Source organism: Bombina bombina, chromosome 5, assembly GCF_027579735.1.
Source record: "Bombina bombina isolate aBomBom1 chromosome 5, aBomBom1.pri, whole genome shotgun sequence".
Taxonomy (NCBI): domain Eukaryota; kingdom Metazoa; phylum Chordata; class Amphibia; order Anura; family Bombinatoridae; genus Bombina; species Bombina bombina.
Genome location: NC_069503.1, coordinates 219,468,265 through 219,486,286, shown reverse-complemented (window position 1 = coordinate 219,486,286; position 18,022 = coordinate 219,468,265). Strand labels below are relative to the sequence as shown.

At 38.8% G+C, this 18,022-nt stretch overlaps 1 protein-coding gene across 1 annotated transcript in view; it reads right to left on the bottom strand.

Moving 5' to 3' along the window:
* Nucleotides 1–964: 964 nt before the first annotated feature.
* CUL2 (cullin 2) overlaps nt 965–18,022 on the bottom strand; it is a 284,056-nt gene continuing 266,998 nt past the window's right edge. The window contains exon 21 of the mRNA XM_053713847.1: nt 965–2,501. Within this exon, the coding sequence (XP_053569822.1) occupies nt 2,370–2,501 (132 nt within the window). The 3' untranslated portion in view covers nt 965–2,369. The remainder of the gene's footprint in view (nt 2,502–18,022) is intronic.

The window sequence follows — 18,022 nt, the reverse complement described above, 5'->3', positions numbered from 1 at the left end:
AGCACACTTGTATTTAACATGTTAAAGTCATGTAGTTTTAAAGGGACAGTGAAGTCAAAATTAAACATTCATGATTTAACTGCTTGTTCTATTGGTATCCTTTGTTGAACAGTAAATACAGGTAGGATAATAGGAGCTTAGGCGCGTGCACATGCCTTTAAAACGCTATAGCAGTAAAATTTGCTACTGTGTGTTCCATTGCTACAAACAATATTGCAAACACTGCTGCCATGTATAAATACACGTACACACTCCTGAGCTTGCCTAAAATTACTCTTTAACAAGAGGAGACCAAGAGAACTAAAATGTATCATAGAAGTAAATTAGAAAGTTGTTTAAAATGTAATGTTCTATCCAATCCATTTATGTTTAATATTGACTTTACTGTCCCTTTAAGTTGGTGGAAATATATAAAACTGATTGTCAAATGTTATATTTTAAAGTAGACATTGGCTATAATCACACACAGATCAAAAATCATCAGTACCCATCAGAATCAGTCACAGAGAACAGAAATAACTTAAATACATTGCTACATTGGGCAAAAGGTTTCCTGTTTGTCAAGATAGTTTTAACTAGTCATGTGCATCCAAAGGTTTCGAATGCCTCAGAATGCGGAAGAAGGGGCCGCTTGCGCCGTTCAGTTCTTTTAAGAGCCAGATTTCTACTTGTGAAAGTGCAACAGATTACGATCTGGATTTGCACAGATATTAGTCTGCAGCACTTTCACAAGCAGAAATCCGGCTCTGAAAAGACCCAAACGTCACAAGCGGCTACTGACTTCTGCATTCGGAGGCATCTGAAACCACTGGATGCACATTATTTAAGCACAGTATACCCTTCATCTTGGCATTATTGTATGAACACTCTTATAGAGATGACATATACACTGCTATGGTAGAGATTTCAAGCTAAAAATTAACAAACAAGAGTTACATTTCTCATTCCCATTGTTAACCAAGTATTGCAATACACACTTGTTTATTCAATATAAAAGATGAACATTAAACTCAAAATGTATTTTCTCATAAAATGTTAATTTATGCATAATTAAAATACTTTGCAACACACTTTCATTATTTAGTTTGCCTGCCATTCCTGTAATGTAACTCTAAAACTTTCCCCAGAGAGACTGCAGTGTATTTTGTGGAATGAAGAATTCTGACATTCCTACATGCTGCACAGTGATTGGTTGATAAGCACAGCAACAACAAAAGACATAAAATAAACAACATTCAAGAGACTTTTCAAGGGGTGTGATCTGTAAAACAATGCACATTTTACAAACAAAACGACAGTCTTCAATGCTTTAAAACATAAGTATTCCATGTACGGCTTTTGTAATTCTGTGACTTATTTCCAATGCATAAATATAAAATGACTAATGTTTTTTTAATGTTGCACAAGTGCAAGAGAAGAATTGTTGCAATACACGTTTTAGCAAAAACATTTTTAGTGATAGCTTTTACTGTGCACAAATAAGCAGAGCATATCTACATATGCTCTGGACACCCACATTTAAAATACAGCTCATACTCATTAACGATTCAGCACTAGCCACCCCCAGGTCTCTAAGTAGGTGTGGTGATTTAAACACAGATGCAAAGCACACCACAGCGCATAAAAATGTAAAGTATTGCAAAAATGCTTCTGTTCACTATTGTAATGCACTCATGTACAGTTCTAGTTTCATTATGTCCCTTTAAGACAAGCTGTTGCATTTGCAAAAGTCCCTTTAATGGCTTTCATTTCCAAAGTATTTTTTGGGGCTTCCTGCTTTTTCCCCCCGAACAAGCTACTAGACAAATAATATCTAGGTATCAGTCTAGCTATACAACAGCATATATTAATGGACAGTAAGTATATTACGATCAGGTAAATTTCCATTATTAAAATATTCCGATCAGCACATGATATTTTTTTTATTTTTTTTATTTGACAAGCAGTAATATCATGTTTGTCATTTTTGTACATTTAAAGTAGATACAATAATTAGGTTATCTGTAATTACAATATTTAGTTGTTTTTTTGTTTGTTTTACTTTAGGTCCTTTAAGATACATTTAAAAAAACACATCAACTGCAAACGTGATGAGGGAGGGAAAAACCTTATCCAACCAAAAAATTCCACATTCCAGAAATACTTCGCTCATCCATGTAGTACAGTTGCAGTAAATGTCATAATGGCGTGAGCTTGAAATATTTATAGGCATTTTCACTGGCGGTTATAATGTGGCACTGGTGATGTTGTAAACGGCACAGACTGCTGGGTGACCGGATATGGAAGCATAAGCCTGTTTCTTCCAAAAGTAACACACCAAACAGTGACAGCGTTGATGTCGTCCTGTACACACCCACGTGATGAGGGCATTATGCCACATAGCTGTATTCATCTGCTGAGGTTTGGCTTCTTTCTATGTACTGTTTGTCTATAAGTACTTCAATGCACTTTTTAATCATGCTGATACTTGGGTTAAATCTAGCTCTGGACTGGCTAATGACCTGAGAGAAAGGAGAGAGAACAAAATATATTATTATTACCATCAGTTATTCGTAGAGTGCCAACAGTTTCCGCAGTGGTAATATTAAATGAGCTGCTAATAAAAAACTATATATATTTTTATTTTTATGAATAATTTAACAATTGATAGAAGCAGAATTTAACGTAATCTGCAGAGAATTCAAGGCACAAATTCTATATATAAATGCACTAAATTGCAAACATTAACTAATACCATGCTCCAATATCGAGCATGAATAAGAGAACACAATTTTTTTTAATACTGCTTGAAGGAAACACAAATATCCCTTTGTGATACATATTTATGGTCTAAATGGGTTAGTAATTGTCTTCTGATAATAGGCTAGATTACGAGTGGAGCGCAAAGTTGTGATTTTGCGAGTTCGACATTAGCGTTCCACTCGTAATACCAGCACACACAAATGTGTGCTGGTATTAGAAATTAAGCGCAATTGCTCACGAGATCGCACTTCCAAAGGCTCCGATGGAAACCTCGTTCTGATGCAGATAGATATAGCACAGAACCTAGCAAAGCGAATGGGGTAAGTCACACAGCGAAGTTTAAATATATATATGTATATGAATATATACATATATTTATATGTGTATTTACACACATTAACATATCCAAAAAAATAAAAAAACAAAATTTATGCTTACCTGATAAATTCATTTCTCCTGTAGTGTGGTCAGTCCACGGGTCATCATTACTTCTGGGATATTATCTCCTCCCCTACAGGAAGTGCAAGAGGATTCACCCAGCAGAGCTGCTATATAGCTCCTCCCCTCTACGTCACCTCCAGTCATTCGACCAAAGGACCAACGAGAAAGGAGAAGCCCAAGGGTGTAGTGGTGACTGGAGTATAATCCAAAAATTTTTTTAGCCTGCCATAAAAAACAGGGCGGGCCGTGGACTGACCACACTACAGGAGAAATGAATTTATCAGGTAAGCATAAATTTTGTTTTCTCCTGTTAAGTGTGGTCAGTCCACGGGTCATCATTACTTCTGGGATACCAATACCAAAGCAAAAGTACACGGATGACGGGAGGGACAGGCAGGCTCTTTATACGGAGGGAACCACTGCCTGAAGAACCTTTCTCCCAAAAACAGCCTCCGAAGAAGCAAAAGTGTCAAATTTGTAAAATTTGGAAAAAGTATGAAGAGAAGACCAAGTTGCAGCCTTGCAAATCTGTTCAACAGAAGCCTCATTCTTAAAGGCCCAAGTGGAAGCCACAGCTCTAGTAGAATGAGCTGTAATTCTTTCAGGAGGCTGCTGTCCAGCAGTCTCATAGGCTAATCGTATTATGCTACGAAGCCAAAAAGAGAGAGAGGTAGCCGAAGCTTTTTGACCTCTCCTCTGGCCAGAATAAACGACAAACAGGGAAGACGTTTGACGAAACTCCTTAGTTGCCTGTAGATAAAATTTCAGGGCACGGACTATATCTAGATTGTGTAGCAGACGTTCCTTCTTCGAGGAAGGATTAGGACACAAAGATGGAACAACAATCTCTTGATTGATATTCCTGTTAGTGACCACCTTAGGTAGGAACCCAGGTTTAGTACGCAGAACTACCTTGTCTGAATGAAAAATCAGATAAGGAGAATCACAATGTAAGGCAGATAACTCAGAGACTCTTCGAGCCGAGGAAATAGCCATTAAAAACAGAACTTTCCAAGATAACAACTTGATATCAATGGAATGAAGGGGTTCAAACGGAACACCCTGTAAAACATTAAGAACTAAGTTCAAACTCCATGGCGGAGCAACAGTTTTAAACACAGGCTTGATCCTAGCTAAAGCCTGACAAAAAGCTTGAACGTCCGGAACTTCTGACAGACGTTTGTGTAAAAGAATGGACAGAGCTGAAATCTGTCCCTTTAAAGAACTAGCGGATAACCCCTTTTCTAAACCTTCTTGTAGAAAAGACAATATCCTTGGAATCCTAACCTTACTCCATGAGTAACTCTTGGATTCGCACCAATATAAGTATTTACGTCATATTTTATGGTAAATCCTTCTGGTAACAGGCTTCCTAGCCTGTATTAAGGTATCAATAACTGGCTCAGAAAACCCACGTTTTGATAAAATCAAGCGTTCAATTTCCAAGCAGTCAGCTTCAGAGAAGTTAGATTTTGATGTTTGAATGGACCCTGGATCAGAAGGTCCTGTTTCAGAGGTAGAGACCAAGGCGGACAGGATGACATGTCCACTAGATCTGCATACCAAGTCCTGCGTGGCCATGCAGGTGCTATTAGAATCACTGATGCTCTCTCCTGTTTGATTCTGGCAATCAATCGAGGAAGCATCGGGAAGGGTGGAAACACATAAGCCATCCCGAAGGTCCAAGGTGCTGTCAAAGCATCTATCAGAACCGCTCCCGGATCCCTGGATCTGGACCCGTAGCGAGGAAGCTTGGCGTTCTGACGAGACGCCATGAGATCTATCTCTGGTTTGCCCCAACGTCGAAGTATCTGGGCAAAGACCTCCGGATGAAGTTCCCACTCCCCCGGATGAAAAGTCTGACGACTTAAGAAATCCGCCTCCCAGTTCTCCACTCCCGGGATGTGGATTGCAGACAGGTGGCAAGAGTGAGACTCTGCCCAGCGAATTATCTTTGATACTTCCATCATTGCTAGGGAGCTTCTTGTCCCTCCCTGATGGTTGATGTAAGCTACAGTCGTGATGTTGTCCGACTGAAACCTGATGAACCCCCGAGTTGTTAACTGGGGCCAAGCCAGAAGGGCATTGAGAACTGCTCTCAATTCCAGAATGTTTATTGGAAGGAGACTCTCCTCCTGATTCCATAGTCCCTGAGCCTTCAGAGAATTCCAGACAGCGCCCCAACCTAGTAGGCTGGCGTCTGTTGTTACAATTGTCCAGTCTGGCCTGCTGAATGGCATCCCCCTGGACAGGTGTGGCCGATAAAGCCACCATAGAAGAGAATTTCTGGTCTCTTGATTCAGATTCAGAGTGGGGGACAAATCTGAGTAATCCCCATTCCACTGACTTAGCATGCACAATTGCAGCGGTCTGAGATGTAGGCGTGCAAAAGGTACTACGTCCATTGCCGCTACCATTAAGCCGATCACCTCCATGCATTGAGCTACTGACGGGTGTTGAATGGAATGAAGGACACGGCATGCATTTTGAAGCTTTGTTAACCTGTCTTCTGTCAGGTAAATCTTCATTTCTACAGAATCTATCAGAGTCCCCAAGAAGGGAACTCTTGTGAGTGGAAAGAGAGAACTCTTCTTTTCGTTCACCTTCCATCCATGCGACCTTAGAAATGCCAGTACTAACTCTGTATGAGACTTGGCAGTTTGAAAGCTTGAAGCTTGTATCAGAATGTCGTCTAGGTACGGAGCTACCGAAATTCCTCGCGGTCTTAGTACCGCCAGAAGAGTACCCAGAACCTTTGTGAAGATTCTTGGAGCCGTAGCCAGTCCGAATGGAAGAGCTACAAACTGGTAATGCCTGTCTAGAAAGGCAAACCTTAGATACCGGTAATGATTTCTGTGAATCGGTATGTGAAGGTAAGCATCCTTTAAATCCACTGTGGTCATGTACTGACCCTCTTGGATCATGGGCAAAATTGTTCGAATCGTTTCCATCTTGAACGATGGAACTCTTAGGAATTTGTTTAGGATCTTTAAATCCAAGATTGGCCTGAAAGTTCCCTCTTTTTTGGGAACTACAAACAGATTTGAGTAAAACCCTTGGCCTTGTTCCGACCGCGAAACTGGATGGATCACTCCCATTAATAAAAGATCTTGTACGCAGCGTAGGAACGCTTCTTTCTTTATTTGGTTTGTTGATAACCTTGACAGATGAAATCTCCCTCTTGGGGGAGAGGATTTGAAGTCCAGAAGGTATCCCTGAGAAATGATCTCTAACGCCCAGGGATCCTGAACATCTCTTGCCCAAGCCTGGGCGAAGAGAGAAAGTCTGCCCCCTACTAGATCCGGTCCCGGATCGGGGGCCCTCGATTCATGCTGTCTTAGGGGCAGCAGCAGGTTTCCTGGCCTGCTTGCCCTTGTTCCAGGACTGGTTAGGTTTCCAGCCTTGTCTGTAGCGAGCAACAGCTCCTTCCTGTTTTGGTGCAGAGGAGGTTGATGCTGTTCCTGCTTTGAAATTACGAAAGGAACGAAAATTAGACTGTCTAGCCCTAGGTTTGGCTTTGTCCTGAGGCAGGGCATGGCCTTTACCTCCTGTAATGTCAGCGATAATCTCTTTCAACCCGGGCCCGAATAAGGTTTGCCCTTTGAAAGGTATATTAAGCAATTTAGATTTAGAAGTAACATCAGCTGACCAGGATTTTAGCCACAGTGCTCTGCGTGCCTGAATGGCAAATCCGGAATTCTTAGCCGTAAGTTTAGTTAAATGTACTACGGCATCTGAAATAAATGAGTTAGCTAACTTAAGGGCTTTAAGTTTGTCTGTAATCTCATCTAGTGTAGATGATTGAAGTGTCTCTTCCAGAGACTCAAACCAAAATGCTGCTGCAGCCGTGACAGGTGCAATACATGCAAGAGGTTGCAATATAAAACCTTGTTGAACAAACATTTTCTTAAGGTAACCCTCTAATTTTTTATCCCTTGGATCTGAAAAGGCACAGCTATCCTCCACCGGGATAGTGGTACGCTTAGCTAAAGTAGAAACTGCTCCCTCCACCTTAGGGACCGTTTGCCATAAGTCCCGTGTGGTGGCGTCTATTGGAAACATTTTTCTAAATATCGGAGGGGGTGAGAACGGCACACCGGGCCTATCCCACTCCTTAGTAACAATTTCAGTAAGTCTCTTAGGTATAGGAAAAACATCAGTACTCGCCGGTACCGCAAAATATTTATCCAACCTACACATTTTCTCTGGTATTGCAACTGTGTTACAATCATTCAGAGCCGCTAACACCTCCCCTAGTAATACACGGAGGTTTTCCAGCTTAAATTTAAAATTTGAAATATCTGAATCCAATCTATTTGGATCAAAACCGTCACCCACAGAATGAAGTTCTCTGTCCTCATGTTCTGCCGCCTGTGACGCAGTGTCTGACATGGCCCTAATATTATCAGCGCACTCTGTTATCACCCCAGAGTGATCACGCTTGCCTCTAAGTTCTGGTAATTTAGCCAAAACTTCAGTCATAACAGTAGCCATATCCTGTAATGTGATTTGAAATGGCCGCCCAGATGTACTCGGCGCTACAATATCACGCACCTCCCGAGCGGGAGATGCAGGTACTGACACGTGAGGCGAGTTAGTCGGCATAACTCTCCCCTCGTTGTCTGGTGAAATATGTTCAATTTGTACAGATTGACTTTTATTTAAAGTAGCATCAATACAGTTAGTACATAAACTTCTATTGGGCTCCACTTTGGCATTAGCACATATAGCACATGTATCTTCCTCTGAATCAGACATGTTTAACACACTAGCAATTAACTAGCAACTTGGAAATGCTTTTTCAAGTAATTTACAATAATATGAAAACGAACTGTGCCTATAAGAAGCACAGAAAAAATTATGACAGTTGAAAATAATTAAGTTATAGCATCAATCTTTGTCAGAAATATACAATTTTAGCAAAGGATTGTTCCCATTAGCAAAGGATAACTAACCCAGGCAGCAGAAAAAATACACAAATAAACGTTTTTTATCACAGTCAACTACAATCTTCACAGCTCTGCTGTGATGATTACCTCCCTCAAAAAAAGGCTTTGGAGATCCCTGAGTTCTGTAGAGATGAACCGGATCATGCAGGAAGAAAATGAACCTCTGACTAAGTTTTTTGATGCGTAGTAAAAGCGCCAAAAATGGCCCCTCCCCCTCACACATAACAGTGAGAGAGATCAGTGAACTGCTTTAATTTAAACAAAAACTATTGCCAAGTGGAAAAAATAGTGCCCAAAACATTTTTTCACCCAGTACCTCAGAGAAATAAACGTTTTTACATGCCAGCAAAAAAACGTTTAACCTCAATAAATTAATTGTTATTTAAAACCTATTGCAAGTCCCTGCAAATTAGGTTAAGTCTATGCATACAGTATAAATCCAGTGAAGTACCATTCCCCAGAATACTGAAGTGTAAAATATACATACATGACAGCCTGATACCAGCTACATCTACTGCATTTAAGGCTGAGTTTACATTATAACGGTATGGCAGGATTTTCTCATCAATTCCATGTCAGAAAATAACAAACTGCTACATACCTCTTTGCGCTGTCCCCTGATCTGAAGTTTACCTCTCCTCAGATGGCCGAGTAACAGCAATATGATCTTAACTACTCCGGCTAAAATCATAGAAAAAACTCCGGTAGATTCTTCTTCAAATTCTACCAGAGAATGAATAACACACTCCGGTGCTATTATAAAATAACAAACTTTTGATTGAAGGTAATAAACTAATTAAATCACCACAGTCCTCTCACACATCCTATCTATTCGTTGGGTGCAAGAGAATGACTGGAGGTGACGTAGAGGGGAGGAGCTATATAGCAGCTCTGCTGGGTGATTCCTCTTGCACTTCCTGTAGGGGAGGAGATAATATCCCAGAAGTAATGATGACCCGTGGACTGACCACACTTAACAGGAGAAATAAATATATATATATATATATATATATATATATATATATATATATATATACACACACACATATATATATATATAAACCATTAACAACATAGAAAAAAAACGGCACTGAAAAGTACCTTTACATTGCGTAGCTAAGACTAACACCCCACATCCGCTCACTTTAACTCCTTATAACTGCTTAGTGCAGTAATAAATATATATATATATATATATATATATATATATGCTCATATTTTATTTTTAAAAAGGAACTATAATCTTTATTTTGGGGAGCAATTTGGGGACATTTTTTAAATTAATCAGGGGTCTGACCTCTGGTTAACTTCACTGAGCATAACGTGCTCTCACAAGCTTGTGGTAGCATTACGCAGCCCCTTGTAAACGGGCGCATGTTACATAAATGCTCCACTTGTCATCTAGCCCAATATGTAAAAATGTACCCTTTAAATTTACTTAAAAAATGGGATAGCTAAATCCCTTCAAGGGACATGAAACACACATTTTTTCTTTCAAGATTCAGATAGAGAATACATTTGTAAACAACTGTCTAATTTACTTCTCTTATAAATGTTGTTTCATTCTTTTGGTATCCTTTCTTGAAGGAGCAGCAATGCACTATTTAGAGCAACTTGAACACATTGGGAAGCCAATCAAAAAGAGGCATTAATGTACAGGCACCGAGCTTGCATAGGTATATTATTGCAACAAAGGATACTAAGAGAACAAAGAAAATTAGATAAAAAGCAAATTGTACAGTTGTTTTAAATTGTATGGTCTATCTGAATCACAAAAGAAAAATGTTAGGTTTCACGTCCCTTTAACACACTATGGACTTTATTAAAAAAGAAACATAGAAAACGTGTAACATTATTATTACGGTACACATGGTATGGGTTTTTGTGTGTGTTTTTTTAAAGTTATGCTAACATTAATCATAAATGGAAAAGAGATTTGTTAATACTTGATGGAAAACAGTGCACACTTACGTTTACATTTATAACAGAATACATTTTCAGAACTTTATAATAATTGTAGAATCTTTATGTTAATTTTGGGAGGTTTTGGAACATAACTCATTAACTTCCCACTGGCTTACAATAATATAAGTTTATTTTACACTGAATCTTTTTTTTAACCATTACCTTTAAAACGGAAACCTGGATTAAACTGAGGGCTACCTGTATTTATACCTCAAACACTTACTTTTGCTCCAGGAAAAAAAAACTGGAAGCCAGCAAGCTGTGTCTAAGCTGAACAGAACAGGGGGAAAAGAAAAAAAAAGTCCCTTCCCCTATCAAAGAAAAAACAAACAAGAATACCTACTTACAACATAACTATGTATTTAGTAATGTAATCTAAGATCTCAAAAATGCTCACAGTGTATGCAGCATTTTCCCCATAGGTAATACCTGAATTTGGTCACATGATAAAAATAAAATGAAGGCTCTAAACAACATATTGCTTTGGTAATATACAAGTATTACAGCACACATGATAATTATTGGCTTAATCAGTGGGTTAGGCCAATAGTGCAATGCTGCTCTGGAACCGACTTTAATTCCTTTGCATCCTGCAGGTGTCCTGGTTTTAAAGATCGTCTAAGCCCTTCCACACCCACTGACCTCTCAGACACACCCATGGACCATCTGTATTCCACCCATCACCTCCCCGCATGGCCACAGCCTACAAGCTTTAGTATGGGAGTTGACAGATCTGAGCAGCACTGACTACCTGGTTCCTGCAGGTTGCATATGCGTCTACATTACAACATGAGACGGTTAGGTTTCATGAAACTGATGAGACCTGTTCTGGGTTCAAGGCTCCCTTTGAGTATATAGTTTGAGATGTGCTACTGGTATTCATCGGGAATAGAACGCGTATAGGGAGGCGTGAAACAGTTGTTTACTTTGTGTGTCCATAGCTAAATGGCTTGTTATACAAGGAAACAAGCCGCGGAGAAGTGTTTGCTTTCATACACAATACAACTCACTGGGCCGCTAGCCCATAAGCATTAGATTTAAACACAAAGGCGGCACAGGGTAGCTGACAACCTTTTAAAAAGCCACCTGTGTCTACTGTACGCAGATCATATTTCGGGGTATTTAAATGCAGGTATTTCAAATGAAATCATTTTAAAGCAGTGGTGTACACGTTTGTTTAGATCACACAGCATCATTGTAATGTGTGATAGACAATATTAAACAACTATTAAGGGTGAAAATTCAGGGATAATAATAATCATCATCATCATCATCATCATAATAATAGTAACTCAGCTTGCTACAAACTAATTAAAGGGCCCTTATAGACTAATTACATACTTTAATGCATTAGAGCATGTCATTTTTACGACTAGCAAACCTCCACCTCTATAAAGGGGTTAAACACATAGTAGAAGTGTTGCACAGGACCTGCAGAGCACTGTAGTGCTAGTTACACAGCTAGGTTGTGCGACTAGCGCTGCTGATTGGGTCAGCATCAGTTTCCGCTTGGCACCAGCAGTGTGGGTGACAAGTGGTATTTCTGTTACATGTTTAACCCCTTTGCGTTAGGTGCAGGGTTACAAGTCTTAAAATGAAATGCTCTAAAGAATTAGAACACATCATTCTTTATGTATTTTCATTAGTGTCATAACTTTAAAATGAGAGGTCTCAAAACCTTAATGGGATATTAAATAGTTTTAGGTTGTAATATGAAATATTTAATGATGTGTAGTAAAAAGAAAAATATATATATTTTTTTAAATTTATTTTGTCCAGACTCCAGACTATATTCCACATAGTCAGTAGTTACACACTCTAGTGACCCATTTTTACCAACCCCCGATTGGTCTCAGCAGAGAAAGAAACCTAAGTTACAACATGGCAACACTCATCGCTTATGGACACTAAAACTTTACACTTATTTAATACTTAAACAAATAATATGAATAAAAAAAAATGAACCTGCATATTATTCTCAGACTAATCCTTGCCTTAACCATATTCCTCTATCTAATGTTTATGCAATCTTTACTGAATCTGTAATATTTCAAGTAACATTAAGAAAAAAGGAATACAGAGAACAAATCCGGGCAGTTTTATTTGCCAATTTGTTTATGAGAATATTCAGAATGATCAGAGTATAATTAGGGTTACACAGTGTAGGTTTAACTGGAACTAAAGCTATATAAATGCACAATCACAGCACGTGGCAAGAAAGAGGGATCCAAACTAACCGTAACCATATGTCTAGCTTTTGAGAAACAAGGAGCACACGTACTCTAAGAAATAATCTAAAATCAAATTCAATTTAATTTATTTTTTTGAAGCTATAAATGAGGAACTTCCTCCTTTAGTCACTGATGCACATGATGAAAAAAGTCCCGATAATGAAAATAACACACAGGTCAGTGCCCTCTCCAAATGTGTCATTTAGCAAAAACAAATCTGTTACATCAATGTAGACTTTGGATCACAATTCACAGTTCAGCAATACCCCAAGTGAATAAATATGATTGTGTGTTATGTGCGCAAATACTAGCACAGCTAAAATTGTTATTACTGACGGGGTAGGAGAAAAACAACTGTTGATTTTTTTTTTCTGACACACATTTAAAACAAATTCAATTTGAATTAGTTCTCTCTAACGCAAACCCTTTTATTGAAGGGAGATCTGCATAACCATTGAAGGGGTTTGGTGAAGTCTCCTTTTGTTCAGAAATATAATTAATGTCATAGGACAGAACTTAAGGCATAGTAAATAAGTATGCCATTTAATTACACAACTGTATTAAAATAAAGGCTGTTTTTAATATAATTTAAGAACTGCAAAACTAAGTGAAAGGACATGTCTTATTAAACGTGTAAAGTGACATGTTAGTTACAACTGAAATGCACGGGTGTATTTTTTATTTTTTTATTAAAAAAATAAAGTATTTTTTGTTTGCAGTTGGGTTAGTAAAAAAACGTATCTTGTAAAAGTTATCACTATTTCAGCTTTTACTCATTGATTGGTGCACTAGGAGCATATGTACATATGCACTACACAGCTGTACTGAACCCTGCACTGGTGATGACATTGATATTAAAGTAAAGCTAAAGTCCACTTTGATAATTTTATTAACATTAATTACTGACCTCCTATATATGATCTGTAAGAAATGGTAGAATTGCGCTGTAATTAAACTATTAAAACAATAATGAAGTAGTAGCAGAACACCTGACATGTATGTAGACCCTCCAACTTCTTGTCCATGGGGTCTTTAAAGGCACAACTATCCTCAAAAGGAATAGTAGTTCGCTTGGCTAAGGTGGAGATAGCCCCTTCCACGTTAGGAACCGATTGCCAAGTTTCTGTGACAGCTTCAGCTATAGGAAACATCTTTTTGAAAATAGGGGAAGGAGAGAAGGGAATACCTGGTCTCTCCCATTCCTTAGAAACAATCTCCGAAGTTCACTTAGGAACTGGAAAAACATCTGAGTAAGTAGGAACTTCGAAATATCTGTCCAATTTACTCGATTTCGTCTGAGCGACCACTACTGTAGAATCACAATCGTCTAGGGTAACCAAAACCTCCCTGAGTAACAGGCGCAAGTGTTCTAGTTTAAATCTGAAAGAGACAACCACTGAATCAGTCAAAGGCAACGAACTCTCTGAGTCTGAAATTTCGCCTTCTGACAAAACCTCTATACCCTCCATCTCAGTTCCCTGGGAGGGTACCTCTGAGACTGCCACCATGGCATCAGAAACCTCACTAACATGGTTGTCTTTCCTCTTACACTTGCCTTGTAGCATAGGAAAAGCAGACAATTCAGAAATTGAGGAAGACACAACTGTAGCTATGTCTTTTAAAGTAACTCCAGCAGGAGCTAGAGTAGAAGTACAGGGCACTGCTTGAGCGGGCACTAAAGTTTGGGACGCTTGGGGAGAAAGCTGCGGCATACACTGACTCTCTTCATTAGAGTCCTGAGAAGCATCCGTCTTAGAAAAATTCTTTCTTTATAACTTAAAGCCCTCTCAATACATGAGGGACAAAAAGGAATTGGTGGTTCCACATTGGCATCCAAACACATGGAGCAAGTAACATTTTCCACGGCTCCAATGTCCATACTGAAACAAATAAAGTTAACTTTAAAAAAATAATCTTTTTTTTTATTTTTTTTTAAATAAAAAAAACGTTACTGTTACTTTAAGACTTTAAAAGGAAACTTTCTTACTTGCAGAAGAAAAACGTTTCTCAAATCAAAGTGCTAAGTAACTCACAATATCAACATAACATAAATGCTACTGTAGCTTTAAATTTCAAAATGTCCACTATTTTACTGCTACTAAGTAAAAAGATGTATTGACAGGAAAAAACAAACAAAATTCAGACCCCTTTACACCTCAGCAGCTCTGCTGAGGCGCCTACCTGACCACCGGACTCCTGCTATGTAGAGAAAACGATCCGGATACACAGGGCTGAATAGAGCACTAACCGCTTACTTAACTGCAAAAACCATGCGGTTCAAGTGCAACGTAGCTCAGCCGTTCCTCATATACAAGAGAAGGCTGAGTGATGCGCAGTTCAGATAACACGGCGCAAAAACAGTTGCCCCGCCCATCGTGGGCGTCACTAAACAAACCACCATCGGCTTCATAAGAAAAATAAGCCGTTATTACAAACAAAACACAGAAACAAATATGCAGCATATCTTCCATCCCCAGTGCTCCTGTACTTGTGCTGTCAATAATAAAAAACTCCCTAACATAAAGAGTGTCATGTCCCAACATAAAGCTTCCCAGCCTCTGAGCCTTATGTCAATGCACTTATTTAAAGTGCCCACTTTTCTCTGTCATTTTTCTGTAGCTCCAGAATAAAGAAAAAGTCAGCACTTACCTTAAAGCTGTCCGACAGCAAGATAGTCCAGCAGGTTTAAGAGGTCCTCTCCCTCCCATAGCCCTGTGGAAAAAGATGAAGCCTGAGTTAACTTTGCTTAGGCTATCAGGATTAGGGCAGCATAAATGTATGGGTGGCGCAGTGAGAATTATGTCCCACCAGTTCCCATTGCTTTAAAGCCACCAAAAGCTCTACTGAAGAGACTGATCTGGACTACGGCTACACCCTAGAACAAAGCAGCACAATCTTGTACTACTTTAAAAATAATAAACTCTTGATTGAAGAATCTAATCTAACACCTCACTTTACCTCTTCCTATCACTAACATAGGAAAAAGAGAATGACTGGAGTGGGAGGGAAGGGAGGAGCTATATATATAGCAGCTCTGCTGTGGTGCTCTTTGCCTCCTTCTGCTGACCAGGAGGTGAAATCCCACAAGTAAGGATGATGATCCGTGGACTCATCGTGTCTTTAAAAAGAAATATATTAAGATATAGACAGTGCATACAATTGTAAAAACGTTTCCAATCTACTTCTATTATCAAATTAGCTTTGTTCCCATGGCATTCATTGTTGGATACCTAGGTAGGTGTCTGGAGCACTACATGGCAGGAAACAGTGCTGCCCTCTAGTTCTCTTGCAAATGGATAACATTCTTTGCAAAACTGCTGCCATATAGTGCTCCAGACATGTGCACAAGACCCGCTTCTAAGCTAACGTCCCTGCTTTAAAAAAAATAAAAAATATCAAGAGAATGAAGAAAATCTGATAATATAAATAAATTAGAAAGTTGTTTAAAATCAAATGCTTTATGTGAACCATGAAAGAAAAAAACTTGGGTTTCATATACTTTTAACACTGTTCAAGCACAAATCAATAGTGCTATTATTTGTGTGCTCATATTAGAACAGTAATTTAGTGCATGCTACACTAATGGCTGCATGTCAGATAGTGCTTGAACACTAAGCCAATGGTACGCTAGGCAGATGATATGCAAAGTGCCGTTGTTCATGTAGCTCTGTGCTATACAGTTAATCATAATAATTTACTTCAGGTATTAAAAAGCGCTAAACTTTAAAGTGGTCTTTTGGATTGCGCTTGAGTACAACACTCCCTACTTATAATAAAAGTGCAACGAGAGCACTAATAGTGTCATCTGCACTGTCCATTAAAACTATAGGGCACACTAAAAAAACACCAGTTTGGGCCATGTTAAGGTGCTTTGGTTATAATATTTAGCCATCATCTTGTAATACGAGATTGTGTATTTTTTGTGCGAGTTCATGTACAACATATAGGATACACAGCTAAGAGTGCATATTCTAATTGGTTCTTTAGAAGTAATAATATAGAATATATTGATTAAGAATACATGGAATTTCATTGCAGTACACTGGTTTTCTTACAGGAATAAAATGATTATCCAGGTCAATAGTAGACATTAATTTACCAGGTTCCATATCCTGCAAGACCCTCTGTAATTATTAAAACCTACTGAGATTGACATCAAGCAAAGGTAGAGAGAGATAGCTTTGTCTATTTGGCATCAACATGTGCCTGTGTGCGGACTCTCTGAATGGCTTATCCTAGAAAACCTCTTTGTGATTGGATAAAAGTGCCAGCAAAACAACAGGGGCTGAGGTAAATGGACGCACTAGAAATGGTGGAGGTGAAACGATATGTGACATTTATACCCTGAGGAAATAAGGTCATGAACAACGTTACAGAAAAGAACACAGCTGTGCCCTACAGAAGTCAACTGATATAAACTCTAACAAAGTAATGAGGAGAAAAGCTCCAGCAGCAAGCTTGAACGTAATTCTGCTTTTGTGCCATCACTGACTGCAATGCAATGGCTGCAGAGGGGGACTGGAGTTGTGTGAAAGCATAGGGCTGTGTGAGAAAACCCTCTTTAGTCAGAAGCTATGAGGTTGTGTAGATAACAACTGCACTCTAGACAGGGAGAGCAATACCAGGAATATAGTGAGAAGAACCTCTTTAGTCAGAAGCTATGAGGTTGTGTAGATAACCACTGCACTCTAGACAGGGAGAGCAATACCAGGAATATAGTAAGAACCTCTTTAGTCAGAAGCTATGAAGTTGTGTAGATAACCACTGCATTCTAGACAGGGAGAGCAATACCAGGAATATAGTGAGAAGAACCTCTTTAGTCAGAAGCTATGAAGTTGTGTAGATAACCACTGCACTCTAGACAAGGAGAGCAATACCAGGAATATAGTGAGAAGAACCTCTTTAGTCAGAAGCTATGAAGTTGTGTAGATAACCACTGCACTCTAGACAGGGAGAGCAATACCAGGAATATAGTGAGAAGAACCTCTTTAGTCAGAAGCTATGAAGTTGTGTAGATAACCACTGCACTCTAGACAGGGAGAGCAATACCAGGAATATAGTGAGAAGAACCTCTTTAGTCAGAAGCTATGAAGTTGTGTAGATAACCACTGCACTCTAGACAGGGAGAGCAATACCAGTGAGAAGAACTTGGAGGCACAGTTAGAGGTTTAAATAATAAAACAATATTGTTGCCTCACACATAACATAAAACGGATGCTTTATTTAGCACGGGAACATCCATTTTTCAAAAACAAAATAAGACCATAATAAAAAGTTCAAATAACCTTTTAGATTAAACATAATATGTACAAATCCTCAAGCAGCAGCAATGCACTTCTGGGACCTACCTGGTGATTCGTAGCTACACGTGTATGCCTCTTGTGATTGGCTCACCGGCTAGCTCCAAGTAGTGCCTTGCTGCTGTAGAGCTGTCTATTTGTTCAATCCCTATTCAAGGGTTAAGAAGATAGTTAAATACACTTTTAGCACTTTAAGGAAGAAATCCTGTTAATCCAGTAGTGTCAATAAAGTTAAAATCACCATGGGCTAATTGGACTTATCTTTATTCTTCAGGATAGCTTGTGTCCTTTAGACATATATTTATTAAGACTACCAATTCTTATATTTTCAGCACTACTGTGCTTATATAGTTCCTACAGTACAATGTTTTGGAAATGCAAACCTATTATTTAT